Source organism: Schistocerca serialis, chromosome 1 (genome assembly GCF_023864345.2).
Source record: "Schistocerca serialis cubense isolate TAMUIC-IGC-003099 chromosome 1, iqSchSeri2.2, whole genome shotgun sequence".
In the NCBI taxonomy this organism is placed as follows: Eukaryota; Metazoa; Arthropoda; class Insecta; order Orthoptera; family Acrididae; genus Schistocerca; species Schistocerca serialis.
In genome coordinates, this window is record NC_064638.1 from 640,556,678 (window position 1) to 640,576,326 (window position 19,649).

Here is a 19,649-nt window from a genome sequence, read left to right on the forward strand (position 1 = left end):
CTCTCTCTCTCTCTCTCTCTAATTTCTTTTCATAAGCTTTGAAGCAACAACATACCTTTCACCAACTGCAGTGCCTCCATTGAGGCAGACAATTCTCTCTGGTAGAACTGCACAGCTGCAAATGGGATCTACTACTGCCCTTACACCCACAAATGAGGATGTATTTGTATACACAGCATATGGTTTATTTGTTTTGTTGAGAAAATTTCTACAAGACGACTCACAATATACTTTTTCTAATAAACATTCATCAATATTTATCATCAGCATTTTCACGCCCAGGTCTCGTTCAATCTGAAAAAGAGAACACACTAAATTGGTGAACCTTAATAATTCAGTCTTCTCACTGGTCACTGCAACTACCAGGCAGCCCACAACTTTTTCCCTTATTTTCATTCCATCTGTAGTGTGTTAATTAATGTTCTTAGATACCAAAAACAGACACTATTATGAAAATTTTCATACAGGTCACAAGTGTTGCACATTCATCTCATGAACACAAATATTTTCCAACTCTTCTTATTACACTACATACATCTCGTTTGAGTAGTATTAAGTTCAGAACATACTGTTTAAACAGCATCACAAAAGTAATAAATTCAATAATTACAGCAACTGAGTCACTATTTATGCACTCTTTTTCCACTAACAAATGAATGTACTATTTTAAGCATCGTTGTTTTTCTATAACTCAACCTCCACCCCATGCTGCTCATAGATGTACGAGGTCTGTTCAAAAAAATTCCAGAACTTCCTCCACAAAATTTTTCTATGCTTACCTTTTACTTGTGAATGGTCTCCTTCTAAATACTCTCCTCCACAACTGATACACCACTCCCTAAGACCATTTCCACTTCTGAAAACAGTCTTGTCTGCGAATTTTCTTTTATCTCATCTATAGTTGCAAACCTCCATTCTTTCAACAGGATTTTCAACTTTGGAAATAAAAAAAAAGTCCATAGGGGCCAGGTCTGGAGAGTACGAAGGATGAGGCGACACACTGATTTTGTGTTTTGCACAATTGCCACACACCATTGGGGATGAATGTGTAGGTGCATTATCATGATGCAAAAGCCCTGAATTGTCTCATCACATTTTCTCGCAGGAATCGCAACACATCCCGATAGTACCATCAATTTAACTGTTTGGTCCTGTGCCATGCATTCATAACTGTAGACCCATATCTCATCACCAGTTATGAGTCTCTTAATGAACATCTCATTCTCACTTGTATGATCCAAAAGCACTAGACAGATTGTGAGGTGCAGGTTTCCTGTGCATTCCAAGATGCTGCAACAGGGTTTCATGACGTGATTAAACTGAAATGTTACAATCTGTCTGATCAGTCTTCAATTGCCGCACACAATTTTGCTGACATTCCCGAGGTGAGCGTTATCGGTAGATGTCAAAGGGCATCCTGAATGAAGATCATCTTTAACTTCCATCCAACCATTTTTAAACCGTGTGAACCACTCCGAACATCGAGTATAGTTTAAGCACTTATCACCATAGGCACTTACATGGTGTGTGTCTTTAAAGGTTTACTTGAGTTTCACACAAAATTTAATGCAGGCGCATTGCTCCTCTAACTCTGCCATCTCAAAATTCGCAAACTGTGCAACACATTGTTCTACTCAATATAGCACTGAAAAATAACTAACAGGCATAAAACAATGAAACTTCTGTCCATTACACATTAAACACAGGCGTGTGCAGGGGTACCAATCACATTTTGCTCCAACGAACAACTGACACTAAATTACAGGTGTTCTGGAATGTTTTGAACAGATCTCATATTTAGTTTTTTTATTACATCTAGTCGACCCATTCAGCCCTGAAACTTACATTTTTTAATGCATGCAACTGACAAATACTTTAAAATCTGTGCCAATACCGATTATTCACATTCAGTTTTTTTTTATATACAAAGGGACATAAGATAAAGGGCGCAAGCCGTTTTTCTATCATGTGGTGAAAATCACTGTGAAAGAAGGCCAATTACATGTAACCAAGATATTCATTTCTGAAATAATTTCTCTGCTATGCATTTTGCCTTGCCAGTTAATTTGTATTCAAAAATTTTTATTTTATTTTTAATTTCTCACTTTAATATTCCCCTACAACATTCAAGTACAATTCATTGTAGCCTACATCCCAAGTAAGATTGTAGCTTCAGCAAAGGTTGCTTCCTCCTATCGAACACGATCTTCTGACAATATGCCCACTACAGGCCCACTGTCTGTACCCAATAAGGAGTGAATGTGAGAGAGAAATAACATATTGCCTGTTGGCTACTGCCTGGAACATCAGTTCTAAACTGAGGACTCTCTCTGGCCCTCCCTTTCAGCTAGCAATAATAAGATTCTTTCCCTGCTTTTTTTTCAAATTTTATTCTGACATTGAAATTAATGTCATGACTATTGTAATGGGCTAACAAGACTTCACAAAACAACCTGAGTGGGCCCATTTGTCGTATTCCAAACAAGGAATAAATTCCTTTCTGTTCATGATAATCTAGGTCTTATAATTCAATGGCCCCCAAGAGCATGCCCACATCATGGCAATCCTGACCAGGTCCCTTCTCAGGCTGTAAGCTGCCAATATGCAAGAATTTCAATTTGGAACTGCTACTGCCAATACAATGATGAAATTATAACAACTGAATCTTAGTGTTTGATACATACAAAACCATGAACAATTGAATTCAATGTAATTCAGTACACTTTATCTGACATAGTAAGAAAGTCATCTATGCCTGCAGTAACGTAGATCAACTTCCTTGTTTCTGTGTTTCTGTTCCCTTACTTCATCCTCAAAATCTCTCTTTTCCTTTAGCTTTTAGAAACACACAGCTCCAAAAGAAATGGTTCCTCTAACGTAAAATTTCTTTGAATTCTGTTATGTCAGAGTAGCAATAATAGCAGTAATAATATTAATAAAGAGGTATGAAAAGCAATCACAAAACATATGAACTATCAATTATATATCATACCACGCTCACCATAGGGAGTGCATAGTACGATATGTTTAAGTGACAAAACTAAATCTAAATATTCAACCTAAGTGCTCATCAGAAAAAAAGAAAAAAGGGGAAAGGGGGGGGGGGGGAGGAGGAGGACAGACTTTCATGCTACTGTTCCACCATACTCCCCAAAAGTAGTCAGTAAGCAATAAACTCACCTCATCTTGATGCTCTGCCACTATTGCATTTAACCGTTCTGGTTGGTAGTAAGGGGACCCATGTGCCGAAAACCTTACATCTAGTACATCCGTGCTATCATTGTGAGGTGAATGGAGAACTGTAAAAACGTCCACATTTTCAAGGCTCACATTGAGGAATTTTGAAAGTTTTAACTGAAGCAGGTTCTTCATGCTGGGTTTCTGAAATATAAAAATCGGGTAGCATTAAAAATACGTAGTGCAATATCACTTATGTGAGAAGTAGAAAGTGACTATCAGTAAAGCTGAATATTTTAGGGGTCAGTAAGCTGATTATTTTAGATGAACATACAACAGAACAGATCAATGACTTCTGGAGGCAGCACACACAAGAAAATTATATTAATATAATACATTTCAAGATACTTCAGTTCAATATTGCAAGCAAGGAGCAATATCAGTTTTTAGCTTCTAAGACTCAAAGAACTGCCTAGAAGCAGTCAATTACAGATCTGTAAATGCCCAAATGTTGGGGCAGTGTGAGATATTGTTGCAGTGTTGCACAGCTCCCAATAATTTTACACTCACTTGCCACCTTCTCTTCTAACCTCTTAATTCAATAAACCTAACATATCCTCTAAAATACGTTAAAATTGATCATCTGTGGTCATATGATGTCCTAATGGATCAATAATCACTACCCGCTTTGGATCAAACTCTACGGCTGCTTTTATTGTGCAACTACATAACAGGTTATAAATACCCCACAGCGTTGTCTCGGCAGGGATGGGCCTAAGCCAGTACTTAGTAACAGGCAGAACACTTGCCAGTGTCTGTCCTTGGATGTTGCGTTATACCAGCAAATCCCCTAGGATGAAACAGTGCCAATTGCCCCCTCAGATTGCATCACTCTTTGAGATAATCTCAGCCCTGGTTTTGCCACCTCTCGCAGTGGCAATTTCTTTCCATGCCACTAATTATGCTTTATTTTCCAGCCATAACTCACCAACTTCAGTATTTCATCAGGAATCATAAAAATTATGATTCGTACATAAATTTGCTACAAGGATAGAGTTTAGACGGAAATGCTTTCTTCAACTGTAACTGTAAATCGAACTTACAAGGACATGACAGATTTCTGATTGTTTTATTTACGATATGTGAAGTTCAGAATTCAAATATTGATGTCCCAAAGCAGTTTCATGCAACTCTAAAAACTCTCAAGAAAATCAGTTTTGAAGTTAACCAAGTGACTCTAAATCATTAATGGTACAACAATTTTCAAAGTCAGTATGGCTCTATTGGGAGCACTCAAGAGGTAATTGCTGGATCGCTGGTTCTAATCTCATTTTGGTCATACTTTTTTTGTTGCAAACCCATCCCCCAACCAAATTCAAATACCTATGTCATTAAAACATTAAATTTAAAGATATGGTAATTAACAAATATCTCATTATCATTTTTATGAAAATTTAATGTGAATTGAGGGCAACACAATACTAATAGCACCTCTTCAAGATGACAGTTCAAGCCTGCAGTGTGCTTGCTACTATTAGTTAGTGACAGTTGTGGTAACCGAGATCCCAGCTCTTACACTAGTGGAATTACCTGTGGAGCAGGCCACAGGGGCTTTCAGCAAATACCACTACGGTTTGAAAAGACACATCTTTTATGAGGGATAGCCATGGCTTTAGTAGCATTTCAGCGCAGCAGGTAAGTGCTCTGCGGCTTTGAGCATGAAAATCTTGCAAGGCTAAACCAGTTATTATTACCCCTCCATAGCGCTACTGACAAAGCCACAACGTCCATCAAAAATCATTCTACCATTAATGAATTAAAGTCCCTTGAAGAATTTCTAAGTCAATTTACTTAAGAATTTTTTTGAGAGTTGCATGAAACTATTTTGGGCGAGTGATATTTGAACTCTGAACAAAATTACAAAAATACAATTTACTTGTGTTTCTCTTGTTAGTGTCAAACCACCAGGTTTGGTAAAGAGGATGGATTATAGCAACACAGCATTCTTGGCTTTACTGTGGGTGTTATGTTTATGCTGACACACACCGCACTTTTGAGATGACCAAGTGTTTTCATCTACATTTACAGCTACACATACGTGATTACTCTGCTATTCACAATAAAGTGCCTGGCAGAGGGTTCGAACCATCTTCAAGCTGCCTCTCTGCTGTTCCACTCTTGAACAGCGCGCAGGAAAAACGAGCACTTATATTTTTCTGTGCAAGCCCTGATTTCTCTTATTTTATCATGATGATCATTTCTCCCTATGTAGGTGGGTGCCAACAGAATGTTTTTGCAGTCAGAGGAGAAAACTGATGATTGAAATTTCTTGAGAAGATCCCATCGCAATGAAAAAAGCCTTTGTTTTAATGATTACCACTCCAATTCAAGTATCATGTCTGTGGCACTATCTCCCCTATTTCACAATAATACAAAATGAGCTGCCCTTCTCTGAACTTTTTCAGTGTCATCCATCAGTCCCACCTGATGCGGATCCCACACTACACAGCAGTACTCCAGAACAGGGCGGACAAGCACGGTATAAGCAATCTCTTTAGTAGACCTGTTGCACCTTCTAAGTGTTCTGCCAAGTGTTCTTTGGTTTGCCCTACCCACAACATTATCTATGTGATTGTTCCAATTTAGGTTATTTTTAATTGTTATCCATAATTATTTAGCTGAATTTACAGCCTTCAGATTTATGTGATTTATCGCATAATTTACTAGTTATGGAGTTTTTTCAGCTTTCTAATGAGGAGAAACTAAATGCAAAGACTCTCTGAAGACCATCATCTGATTTAAGTACTGCACAAAATGTTAATACTGGAAATCAAAAGTTTAAGAGAACATTTAATAGGAATATTTGTAAAAAAAAAAATTAATTGATTATGTGGCTGTGGAGTTAAAAATGCATATTGCTTAACAGAGAACTCCTGCGGATCAAAGCAGTAGTTACTGACATAAACCACTTAAGTGCCAAACTAAAGAAATATGGATCTTCAGCTGTTTGCATACAGAACTATTTCAGACTGTCACTTTTTGGAACAGTCAATGTAGCTGTACAATTTGGTAGTGCAGAGAGAAAGAAAATTGCAGTTTATAACTAAGTAGTTAGGGGTAATATGTATGTGGTAAATTTTTATTAAAATAAGTTTGTTTCTGTGGTTCTTTTGAAATGGCCTTAATTGGTAATGTTGAAGCTGAATCATCATGAAACCTAGGTGTTTTCAGAGGTCCAAGTAATTTTAGCACCGAACTGGATGTTGCAGTGGAAGGTCATTAAGACAAACCAACTGTGTTCAAATGAATATCCGAAACCATCCAAAATGAAAAGATTGGACTGCAGTCCTTGACAAGATGGTAAAGAAGTATTTATCATGATCTTGCCCTGCTAGGTAGAATTTTTAGCCCCAATCTGTAAACACAGTTTACGACTGGCAGAAAGACATCAGTAACCAGATACTGGACGACGGCTATGTAAAGAGTGAAACTGCAAAACACTTCTTTGTCACAAAAATTTCTTTCCAGATGTAATTTTAATTATTGGCTGAATTATTCTGTGAATTTCCACCACTGGCCAAAGTTCTCTTCAGTCAGCTACAACACAGACACTGGTGTGTGTTCTGCATATAAGGCCGTGTCAGCATTCAATGTAAATATCACCAAGATCTAAGAAGAGATTAATCTCACCAGCAGTAATGAACCCAATGATTGCTCACTGAAGAAAAGGAAACTAGACAGGCCTGTGTGGAAAAGAGAAGCGAATAAAGTGTTCGACACCACTTTCCTGGGCTAGATATTGTTTTAGTGTGTCAGGGCACCTTATAGCTACATCATCGTTTCTTCCACGGAAGTTCCATTTACATTATTGTAAGTTGCCTTGAGATATCAAAGACAGTGCGTTCAGGGTATATCTTTCTGGATAACCTGAAACTACTTCATGAACTGTCTGTCATCTATTTAGCACAAGGATTCAGGTCACTGTCTGGTGCTGTAAGTATAGTAGAGTTTATAACAACCAACAATCCAGAGATGATGATCACTAAATCTTTCAAGTTGGTGAAGCTAATTATTACAATGATGTCAGTCAAAGCAGAAGGGTGTTTTTCCACTTTGAAAAATATAAAAACATTCTTAACGAACTCTATCAACTAGGAAATATTTTAGTCTTGGGAAAGCTTTCTACTGAAAGAGATCTCATGATGGAGATTACAGATGTCTATTAGCAGGTTATTGATATGGTCGTACCACTGTAAAACAGGAGGGCAAAATTTCAAGAAAAGGTAGGTAACAAAAAGTGCGGTTATACTGTATAATTTGCTCCTTATTTAGGTGCTTTAGATACAGAATGTACAGTAGTTTTAAAAGAAATGTAGTTCATTATTTAATGATATTCAATTTTATTGTTATTTCTACAAAATTCTCATATTTCTGTAAATGCATGGTGACTTTGTACCTTCATATTTTTTGCATGACAAGCACCTCTCTCACATCAAATGACCTTCCTGGATTCACATTGGCTGATGGCAAAAGTTTGCATCTCCAATATAATACCCATATAAGAAAGCTATTGACTGATGTTACTGATGTTTTCTTAAAGCATGTGTCCTAGTGCTTCTGTAAATTGTTCTAATGGGTTTATTTCCCACTAGTAACCGTCATAGTAATGAAACAAGTAGCTCCAAACACAAAATAACTCCACTGAAAATGCTGCGTCAAGATAATTCCAGTAATTAATAATGAACACTTCAACTTTGCTACTTTTGTTTTATTATTGCACTTATATTTTTGTTTTGTGCACATGTGGACAGCATAATAGTCACAGCACATCTACAAATGTAATTATAGTGAAGAACCTTGATAATCCAAAAGCACATCAGTTTGTGCAGTTTCAATTACAGGTACAAATGCAAATGAGTACAAACCCCATTTGGTCCAGGAGCTACAAATTCTTCTGCTGTTACACCATAAAATCTAATTGAACCCGATTTGTCCACTGCTTCTTCAGGAATTTCTTTCACAGTGACATTTACATAAGCATTTACTTCATGTTCCTTCACAAATATTCCTTCTTCTCGCACCTGCAACATTTTGGAAAGACTTGCTATTGAAGTAGAATTATCATTAAATAATACCACTTTTTGCAGCACAAAAACATGTATTTCACAAGTTTACTTCACATTTAGTTTGTCGTTTACGGTAGTGCATTTACTTACAGTGAATTCTAGAAGATATTCTCCACCTTGTGTTCCAGCAAGCATTGTGATCATACCAGTGCCAGCGTCTAAATTGAAATTAGGATGTGATTCACCTTTCCACCTAAAATGTTTGTCAGGTAAATCCCAATCATCAGGGTCTTCAACATAAACCTGACCTATTTCTGTGTTTGGAGCCTCCCCCTGCAAGGAACAAAACCATGAGAAATTTGTAGCTTATTTATATAGCTTATGCACACGAACGAACTGTAGTTAAATCTGGCTCTTTGCTACTCTCACCTTATAATTGTATACAAAAATGGAACTTCTGCCCTCCTGCATAGCATTGTCATTGACATCACCTATTATCACTGTCAGTGTGCTTGTACCAGTTTGCTGAGGTTCTCCACTGTCTGTAATGGTGATTGGCACAAGGTACTTCTTTTTCTCTTCTCGATCAAATACCTTCAGTGCAAATAAACTGTTTCCTGCAATGGAAGAAAAGGAAGACATTATCCTATATGAACAGAGTTCAAAACTTGCTATCATTATGAGGACTGCTTTTCCATATCGTGTAAATCAATTATACCTACACATACCTCTTATCTCAAATTTTTCAGTTGTGTCTCTATCTGCTTCTACACTCATCCTGAAAGTAAATGGTGGACCATTTTTCGGGCCATCGTAATCTGTAGCATTCAATGCAGTTATATTGCCAGGTTCTTTATTTTCTTCCCATATAACTGGCTTAGCCATGCTGAGGAATGGTGCATTGTCATTAATATCTATTAGGTTAATAATGACCTCTGTAATTGATGATTGGGAAGTTGGTCCACCACCTTCATCATCTGCTGCTATTAAAACCTGCCAGGCTTCATAGCCATTGGGTGGATCTCGGTCCAAAGGCTAAAAACAAAAAGTAAAAGTTTTTTTTTCGTGAAATTTTATGCTTTACATTTAATGTGTCACTAACAGTACATTAAAACAGTGGAAATTCCAGGTAAGAATATCAGCAATGAAGGAAAAGACAGATTGCTACTTATTGTAAAAAAGACACTTGAAGTTGCCGACAAGCACAATCAAAGGCACAGCCTTCATCAGTAAAAGAGAGGCACGCACCATTCACACAGGCTCAGTTTCAGGAGGATGTGGGAGAGGGAGAGGGAGAGGGAGAGGGAGAGGGAGAGGGAGAGGGAGAGGGAGAGGGAGAGGGAGAGGGAGAGGGAGAGGGAGAGGGAGAGGGAGAGGGAGAGGGAGAGGGAGAGGGAGAGGGAGAGGGAGAGGGAGAGGGAGAGGGAGAGGGAGAGGGAGAGGGAGAGGGAGAGGGAGAGGGAGAGGGAGAGGGAGAGGGAGAGGGAGAGGGAGAGGAGCAGAGTGGAATGGAATGGAGTGGAGCGGAGTGGGAAAAGATGGGCGGGTGCATTGGCAGAGAGGTGCAAATAAACAGGGTGAAGATGAGAATGGGTAGGAGATGATAGGACAGAGGCAGTGGAAACTATTGGGTGGACAGTGTAGGTTACCGTAGGTTGAGGCAGGGATAATTTCGGGAGCAGATAATGTTGTTTTAGGATAATTCCCCATCTGTGCAGTTCAGAAAAGCTGATAGTGGAGGGAAGGAACCAGATGGCTCAGGTAGTGAAACAGTCATTGGTATCAAGTGTGTTGCGTTCAGCTGCATGTTGTGCCACAGGGACGTCTACTTTGTTGTTGCCCACAGTTTGGTGGAGGCCGTTCATCCTGGTGTACAGCTGGTTGGTAGTCATACCAATATAAAAACCTGTGCAACCATTGCAGCAGAGCTGGTAAATGACATTGCTACTTTCACAGGTGGCCCAGCCCCTGATTGTTAGGATAAACCTTTGATAGGACTGGAATAGGAAGTGATGGCTGTGTGGATTTGGCAGGTTCTGGACCTGGTCTTCCACAAGGATATGATCCTTGTGGCAGGGGGTTGGAATTGGAAATGGCATAGGGACAGATTAGGATGTTTTGGAGGTTGGGTGGACGATGGGCCACCACTTTAGGAGGGGTGGGAAGGATCTCTGATGTAGGATGTTCCTCATTTCAGGGCATGATGATAAGTAATCAAAGCCCTGGTGAAGGATGTAGTTCCTTTTTTCCAGTCTGAGGTGGTATTGGGTGATGAAACGGATGCTCCTTTGTGGCTGATTCTTGGGGGTGTGAGGAGAAATGGCCCAGGAGATTTGTTTGTTGACCAGATCTGTGAAGACCTTGGTGAGCGCTTCAGCATACTGAGCAGGGGAGTATTTGTCACTGCAAATGTGTCTTTCCCAGATGACCAGGCTGTGTGGGAGGGATTTTTTGGTGTGAAAGGGGTAACAGCTGTCAAAATGCAGGTGCTGTTGATGGGTTTATGTGGACAGAGGTGTGCATGAAGCCAGCAGAAAGGAGGACGTCAATGTGGGAGGATGGTGGCATGCTGGGTTAAGAAAGACCATGTGAAGCAGACAGGGGAGAAGGTGTTGAGACAGTGAAGGAACGAAGACAGGGTGTCTTGTCCAGAGTCCTGGTTATGAAGATAACATCAATGAACCTCAACCAGATTACGGGTTTGGTGTTTAGGGAGGCTACGGAAGTCTCTTCTAGATGGCTGATAAAAAAATGTTTGGCTTTGATGGTTGGCATTTGGGGCCCATGACTGTGCCGCAGATTTGTTTATAAACCTTCCCTTCAAATAAGAGGTAGTTGTGGGTTACGATAAAGTTAGTAAGGTGTGCAAGGAATGAGGTAGTGAGTTTAGTGTCTGAAGGACATCAGGAAAAGTAGTGTCCAATGGCAGCAAGACCATGAGCATGTAGGATGTTTGTGTAAGGGAAGTGGCATCAACAGGGGCAAATAGAGATCCAGGAGGTAAAGGGGTGGGGATGGTGGAAAGTCGGTGAAGGAAGTAGTTCAGGTCTTTGACGTGAGAGGCTAGATTATGGGCAATTGGTTGGAGATTTTGGTCAATGAGGGCCGAAATTCTTTCAGTGGGGGCATAATAACCAGCCACAATGGGGGCCCAGGATTGTTGGGTGTGTGAGATATCAAAGGAGTGAGGAGGAAAATAGATTCAGGGGAGATGTTCTGGGTAGGGCCTAAGGGTTTAAGGTGGGATTGGAGTTTGTGTTGGACTACGGAATGGGATCAATCTGGTGGAATTTATAGGTACAGGACTCAGCCAATTGGCAAAGGCCTTCTGGCAAGTAGTCATTGTGAGTCATAAGATTCGTGGTGAAACCTTTGTCTGCAGGTAGGATGATTAGCTCAGGATTTGTTTTGAGGTTGTGTATGGCTGTTTTTTCTTCTACTGAAAGGTTGGTGTTCTGAGGAAGGGACCTGGGAAAGGATGGTGAGACTAAGTTAAAGGTAAGTCCACATTAATCCCACCAACCACCAAGGAAGGTTACCAGTGGCTGGTTAGTTGGGAGGGGTGAAGTATCATGTTTAGATGGTGGTATGAAATGGAGGAGGCATGGTTCAGTAGTGGAATTAGGGTGGTAATGGTTGGAGGGATTGGTGGCACAGAAGTGTTTCAGTTGCAGGGATCAGGAGAAGGAGAGAAGGTCTTTGACAAGTCCAGCATGGTTAAATTTGGATGTAGGGCTAAAGGTAAGGCCTTTGGCTAGAACAGACTTCTGTGGAGCTGCTGGATTTGGTGGATAGGTTAAGAACAGAGTTACGGTAATGTTTTGGTTCCCTATTTATCCACTTCTCATTTGAAGGGAAGGTATATAAACAAATCTGTGGCACAGCCATGGCACCCAAATAGCACCCTTCAATGCCAATCTATTTATTTATTTTCTGTCCATATAACAAAGTTTTCGGACATTGTCAGGAAAATTTAGATTACATTACACATATACAGTAAAATATTTACATTCTTACATAACAACATATGGATCAGACACATGTCTGTACACATTATTTTTCAAAAGGGCACTACAAGTAGATTCCTCTATAATGTAACACAATTTAGCTAATATTTATAATAGTACAGTACATATAATACAGTGTATAATTACATTCTTTCATACCACTGATAGATCGGAGACATTGTCTATATACACTGTTTTCCAGGATGGCACTACAACTTAAAGTCCTCTATAGAGTAATAACACTTCTCTATTAATAATTGCTTCAGTCTACTCTTTAGCATATTTAGATTTACTTTCTTGAGTTCACAGGGTAGTGCATTGTAGAAAATTGCTCCCTTTCTGTGTGGGTTGTGGTCCGTTGCCTTTTTATTGGTCACAATTCTATGAAAATTTTCCCTTCCCCATGTATCATAGTTGTGTACATTACTGTTTCCCATATTAAATTTAGGATTTTGTTTCACGATCATGACTGTCTGCAGTATATACATGGAGTACACTGTATGAATTTTATATTTTCTAAAGATGTCTCTACAAGGCTCTCTCTTCTTTACCTTGGCTACCATTCTTACTGCCTTTTTTGTAATCTAAAAAGTCTATCTAAATGAAATGCTGATGCCCCACCCCATATCTCAATACCATACTGAAGGTGCGGATGAATTAACCCAAAATATATTTACCTTAAAGTATCATGGTCCAAGAAGGCCGAGACCCGTGTCAGTAGATACACATTTCTACTGATTTTCTTGCAAATATTATCTACATGGTCTTTCCATGATAAGTGCTCATCAACAACGATGCCCAAAAATTTATGTGAATTTGCATATGCAAGACCCAATGGGGATGTAAATACAGTATCAGCATCATTATAACTGTGGATGAACTTCATTATTATTGTTTTGTCTTTATTTACAAGAAGCTTGTTTGCTGTAAGGTATGCGTACTGAGTATTGAAACTGATCTCGGCACTGTTAGCTGCAGACTGCATATAACTGCCACAGCTGATTAAGGATATGTCATCGGCATAGCTTACAACCAAGCAATCTTTTTATGGGCTGTCTGGAGGAGACCTTCCTAGCCTCCCAAAACACCAAACCCCCAGCTCGGTTCAGGTTCATTGATGTTATCTTCATTATCTGGACTCGGGGCCAAGACACCATATCTTCATTCCATCACAGCCTTAATACCTTCTCTCCCATCCACTTCATGTGGTCCTCCTTAACTCAGCACGCCATATTCTTGGATGTTGACCTCCTCCTCTGTGATGGCTCCATCCGCACGTCTGTCCACATTAATCCCACTAACCACCATTGCATTTTGACAGCTGTCAACCCTTTCACACCAAAAACTCCCTCCAACACAGCCTGGCTATCGGAGGATAGCCCATCTGCAGTGACAAATACTCCCTTGCTCAGTATGCTGAAGGTCTCACCAAGGCCTTCAGACAGACACTATCCCCCCAGACCTAATCCACAAACAGATCTCCCATGCCAATTCTCCTCACACCCCCAAGAACTAGCCACCCCCAATACCACCCCAGACTGGAACAAATGAACCACAACCTTCATCACAGCTTTGATTACCTATCATCACATCCAAAAATGAGGGACATTCTACCTGAGATAGTTCCTGCCCCTCCTAAAGTGGAGTTCTGTCATCACCCAGCCAACCTCCACAACATCCTAATCCATTCCTATGCCATTCCCAATTCCAACCCCCTAGTCACAAGGATCATACCCTTGTTGAAGACCCAAGTGCAAAACCTGCCCAATCCACCCACCCAGCACTTCCTATTCCAGTGTTGTCAAAGGTTTATACTACCCCATCAGGGCCTGGGTCACCTGTGAAAGCAGCCACATCATTTACCAGCTCTGCTGCAATCATTACACAGGTTTTTATTTTGGTGTGACTACCATCAGGATGAACAGCCTCAACCAAACTGTGACCAAGAGCAAAGTAGACCTCCCTGTTGCACAACATGCAGCTCAACACAATACACTTTATTTCAATGGCTGCTTCACTACACGAGCCATCTGGATCCTTCCCACCACCACAACCACCAGATGTTCTGAACTGCGCAGATGGGTGTTTCCTAACAACACAATCTCCGCTCCTGTAATTATCCCGGCCTGAACCTACGGTAACATACTGTTCCCATACCCTCCACTGAACAGTTTCCACCCTCCCCCATGTCCTATCATCTCCTCCCCATCCCCATCCCCCACCCTGTTTATTTGTACCTCACCATCAATGCATTTGCCTGTCTTTTCATGCTCCTCTCCTCTTTTGCTCCTTTTCTCCCTATCTCCCTGCCCCACATCATCCTGATGCTGTTCTTGTTGGCATTCTAGTCCCTGCACACTCCTCCAGAGATCATTCATCTCTATCCCCACCTGTACACCACCCCTTCCCCTGCCCAGCCCCCTCCGGATTGCTGCTTCACCCCATGTGATGTTGCATTCTGGCCCAAGATGCTGGACCCCCTCGCGCGCACACGCACACAATCATCATGTGCATATTTCAAATATGTTTAAGCAGTTTTCTGATAGAGTATTTTGACATAGTATCTATTGTAGAACATTGCTGGATATCTCATCATGTATGTCATACAGAAAAAGATGTAACAAGTATCCAATCTGAGCAACATTGTGTTATGTTAGGTCAAACAGATTTTGTTCCCAGATAATGAAGATTCTAAAACTGCTCTACAATCAGTCTCAGAATATGTGAACATTTCAAGTCATTCCTTTTATTTCCTGAGTGCACTGTATAACTGCTGAGCACTAACAGTTGAATATCCTTCTTACAAATTTATTTATAGCTTCTATTTTTATTTACAACTTCAGCAGTTATAAATTCCACTCTTCATTTCTCTGCTATTATACCGAAGTGTTACCTTTCCTTTTTAAATAATATCTTCTTACTCAGTTCATTAGTTTCTCTGGCACCCTTCCTTGACTTGCTCCACATCCTTGACAGTTCAACCTTCTAGATTATATCTATGGAACATGGTGAATGTATTAACTGAGCTTCAATATTTATTTCTATGGATTTCAGATTGCCTCCTAAAAATGTGTGTGAATGTCAGAATGTATTTTCATTCAACTGCAGTGTGTGCATTGATATGAAACTTCCTTGTAAATTAGAACTGCCTGCCAGATCAGGACTTGAACCTGACATCTTTGCCTTTCGTGGATAAGCACTCTACTGACACAGTTATCCAAGTGTGACTCACGACCTGCTCTCACAACTTTACTTCCAGCAGTACCAGATCTACTTTCCAAACTTCATGGAAGTTCTCCTGTACACCTTGCAGGATTAGCACTCCTGGCAGAAACGATACTGTGAGGACATAGCTTAGCCACTCCCTGGGGGACTGTTTCTGGAAAGAATTTTCACTCTGCAATGGAGTGTGTGCTAATTTGAAGGAACCCAGGTTCAGGTCTTGGTGTGGTACACAGTTTTAATCTGCCAGGAAGTTACATATGTGGGAAAAGTTATTTTATTCATATCAAACATGTTAAGTCATATTTAAAGAACATTGTATCGTATTCCTTCTTCAGCCAAGACAAACAGGTGTTACACTAATAGGCAGCATGGTTACTTGTATGTATACCTAATTTATTTTTGGATCAATTAACATACCTTAAGAAGCATCAGGCACCCATCTTTATCAATGTCCAGCAATTTTTTCTGTTCATCCTTGAACACAAAATATACAATATTTTGAGGAGCACTTCTGTCCGCTATGTCGGGGTCGTATGCCTTCAACTGAAAAAATTTGAATATTAAGATTCATAATGATACAAAATATCTGGTTCAGTCCTAATATTCATGAAGGTACTTACTGTGACCAAACATTTCTCATCTGGAATTCTTTCTTCATAAATTTCTATTTCTTTCTCATATTTCTCAAAAACAGGTGGGTTATCATTTACATTGTCAATTAAGACATTGACTGTAGTATAATCCTCATACACACCATCAAACGCACGCACAAGAAGTGTATACTGAAAAAGAAGTTGTTAATGAATTAAACAGTTAAATTTTTAACCAATCATTTCATTTCTCAAGTAAAATGAAATGTGATAAGAATAAATGCTTGCCTTTGTAGTCCTCTCGTAATCTAATTGGGAAGAAACTCTAATTTTACCAGTGCGTGGCTCAATTGTGAAAGGGTTGTCATCCTTTTCACCAATGGCTGTGTTGTTTATGATGCTGTACATTACAATGGAAGCTGTAACAATTTTTTGTAGTTTATAATAAATGCCTTAACTATTAATTTGTGCTATAATGTTTCTATACTTCCACTGTAAATGTAAAAGGAAATACCTGTATCATTGTCAATAGCCTTCACCTGAGTAACCATGGAATTTATATTTGCATCTTCCTCAATGTGTGCTGTATACAGCTTGTGTTCGAAAACAGGTTGATTGTCGTTTTTGTCAGCTATCCAAATCTGAAACTGTTGCTCACCTACAAAAACAGATATTGGTTTTCAAATTATTCAGTATGTAGCCATTTACCTACTAACTTTAGACTCACCCCTATTAGTACAAGGAAGATAAATGTTGCAGATTCAGTTCACCTGCCACTGGTCTTACTTTAACTACTGAAATTATTGAAAAATCAATGTTATAATAATAAAAATTAGTCTGCCTATTCATGTATGTAATCTAATGTGAAAATAGTTCACCTGATGGTATTTTATGTTCTGCTAGTATCTCTCACTGTTTTCTTTACTGGTACTAAATGCCAGTTCAACAGTTTCATTCAAAGCAGGCAAAAAATTTCAATTATAGTGTAGCAGGGCATTTTATCAAATACCTGATCAACTATTGATATTTGTTCCAGTTGAAGATTCTGTGGTAGCAAGTATTTGTCATGCAATATGTAAGACATTGATTGATTCATTGATTAATTAATTGAGACGGGTTATGGGACAAAATGGTGAGGTCATCAGTCCCGTAGTTCCAAAGTGAGTCACAGAAGAAAGAGGGTCTACTAAAAACGGACGCATCCAGTCAGGGGAGTCAAATTATAAAATAACGATCATTAAACACACACAGTAAGGGCATAAAAGGTGAGACCAAATTTAAAAACTGGAAAAAAGGGAGGCGGTCAAGACTGTAAAGGAAGTCCCAACCACAATCAACCTACCCCTGCTCCAAAACTAAAGTAGAACCTTATATCTGGAAGTAAAAACCACTTTCACGGAGGAAACTGAGGACCAGTTCAACTATCTGTGGATCATCTGCTAATTTTAAATTTAAAGGATCAGGGAGACTACACTTAACACGAAGGGCTGAAAGAAAGGGACATTCCACCAATATGAGAGATATCGTCAGTCTGGCTCCACAGCCACATTGTTGGGGTGGGTCATTATGTAGGAGGGAACAATGGGTGAGCCAGGTATGACCAAAGCGTAAACGGCATAAAACAGTGGATTCCTTCCAAAAGGAGCAGAAGGAAGAGTGCGAAACTACAGTAGACTCCTCGATTGTGTGGAGTTTATTACTATGAGCAGTACCACTCCAGATGACATTCCACTTTTGGGCAAAGAGGGATCTGATGTAGATCCGTATATCCACAGGTGGAATCATGAAAGGAAAAAGGGTCTAAGTGTCTGTCTGCTTCTCTAGTTAAATGGTCAGCCAGTTCATTCCCTGGGATGCTCATAAAACTTGGGACCCAGAGAAAGAGAGAAAGAGGGAAAGATGACTGAACAGGCGGCACGCTTAAGGGCAGAGAGAAGGGCATGGATTGCAGAGACCAAAGGATGACAAGACTAGCATCGGTCAATAGCCTGCAGGCTGCTCATGGAGTCTGAACAAATTAAAACACTGTGGAGGGAGACCTGAGAAACAAAAAGGGGGGCCCTGTCAATGGCTAGATGCTCTGCTGCAAACACACTATACATGACCCTGGTAATAAATGGTGTTCAAAGCCAGTAGGGCACGTGAAAGCATATGTCACCTTATTGACTATTTTAGAACTATCAGTGTAGAAGATGGTGGCACCCAGGAACTCTGCAAGGATGGCACTGACAAGATGCCGGGAAACCATAGAAGCAATAGAGGCCTTAGGACCCTGGAATAGGTTGGTCCTAATCCATGGTCTAGGCACTATCCAAAAGGGAGGGGGGGGTTACGGGAGGAAAGACGTGTGCAGTCCAGTGAGTGGAGATGGGAGATCCCGACAAAGGGAAGTGAGACACATGCCAACTGGTGATCCCACCCGTGGCCAGGTGTTCTAGGTGTTAGGGAAGGAGGCATACTTAGTGGGCGAAGAGCACAGGGTACACAGGATGGTCAGGGAATTGGCGAATGCATAAGAAACAAGGAGTTGGCTCTGTCAGATGTCTAGAGTGGGAAGTCGAGCTTCTGTGAGGAGACTATCAACAGGACTAGTGCAAAAGGCACCAATAGACAGATGCACCCAAAATTATGGACAGGGTCAAGGAGTTTCAGAGTGGAAGGAGCTGCTGAGCCACAGTCAAAATGGAGAAGAGTGGAACAGTTGGAGGCGGAGAGCATTAAGCTTCCACATACATGTACACTCTATGGTGAACGTGGGGGCAGCCATGTCAGCTTGTTATCAAAAATAAGGCGCAAGATAGGGGACTGTGCTACAACATTAAGGAGCTGGTTGCCCAAATAAAGTTCTGGATTGGGGTGTACTATTGGTCGATGACAAAAATGCATAACCCACGTTTTGGAGGGAGAAAACTGGAAGCCCATGCAGAGGCCCGTCAGTTGACACCTTGGAGCTGACGCTCAGCAAATGCTACCGAGTGGGAGCTGCACCAGATGCAAAAATCATCGACATAAAATGCCGGCGTAACCAGAGGCCCTACAGAGGTCACAAGCCCATTGATGGCAATGAGGTGGCGTGTGACAATTCACAGAACCCTGTGGGATACCATTCTCCTGAATCTGAGAGGTGTTGAGTGAAGTGCCAACTCTAAACTGGATGTGGCTGAAGACCCCTGAGGACCTGTTGCCTCGAGGAAACATCCAAGTGTTGGATCATCTGGTTGTGGATGGAATCTGGATCTGGGGCTGTGCCTCGTAAAGAGCTAATTCCCATTCAGTGAAGAGAGCATTATAGGGCTCAATGTGGTGCAGCAAAAAACAGAGGGGGGCTCTGGGAGGAGGGGGGGGGGGGGCCTCAGCTCAACTCTGCATTTCTGCAAGAGAAAGGTAGTAGGGTAGAAGAGGACAACGAAGCCATCACAAAGCTTGTTGCGAGGTGTTCTGCGGGGACCAATGCATCAGTGCACAGAGCACCTTGGAGGTTCAGACCCTGTATGGTTGACTTTCACTGGTGGGCCAGAAGGCTACAGATCTTGTACCAAACCTGCATCCCCAGGGACAAAACATAGTGGTCGCAGCATTCCTTT

General features: G+C 40.6%; 1 protein-coding gene across 1 annotated transcript in view; it reads right to left on the reverse strand.

The window, feature by feature from the left end:
• LOC126478846 (DE-cadherin) overlaps window positions 1-19,649 on the reverse strand; it is a 650,134-nt gene that overhangs the window by 25,624 nt on the left and 604,861 nt on the right. The window contains exons 10-19 of the mRNA XM_050103733.1: window positions 16,580-16,723; window positions 16,354-16,484; window positions 16,096-16,257; window positions 15,893-16,018; window positions 8,972-9,278; window positions 8,673-8,860; window positions 8,394-8,576; window positions 8,103-8,258; window positions 3,181-3,381; window positions 56-294 (exon numbers count right to left, since the gene is read on the reverse strand). Of these exons, the coding sequence (XP_049959690.1) occupies window positions 56-294; window positions 3,181-3,381; window positions 8,103-8,258; window positions 8,394-8,576; window positions 8,673-8,860; window positions 8,972-9,278; window positions 15,893-16,018; window positions 16,096-16,257; window positions 16,354-16,484; window positions 16,580-16,723 (1,837 nt within the window). The remainder of the gene's footprint in view (window positions 1-55; window positions 295-3,180; window positions 3,382-8,102; window positions 8,259-8,393; window positions 8,577-8,672; window positions 8,861-8,971; window positions 9,279-15,892; window positions 16,019-16,095; window positions 16,258-16,353; window positions 16,485-16,579; window positions 16,724-19,649) is intronic.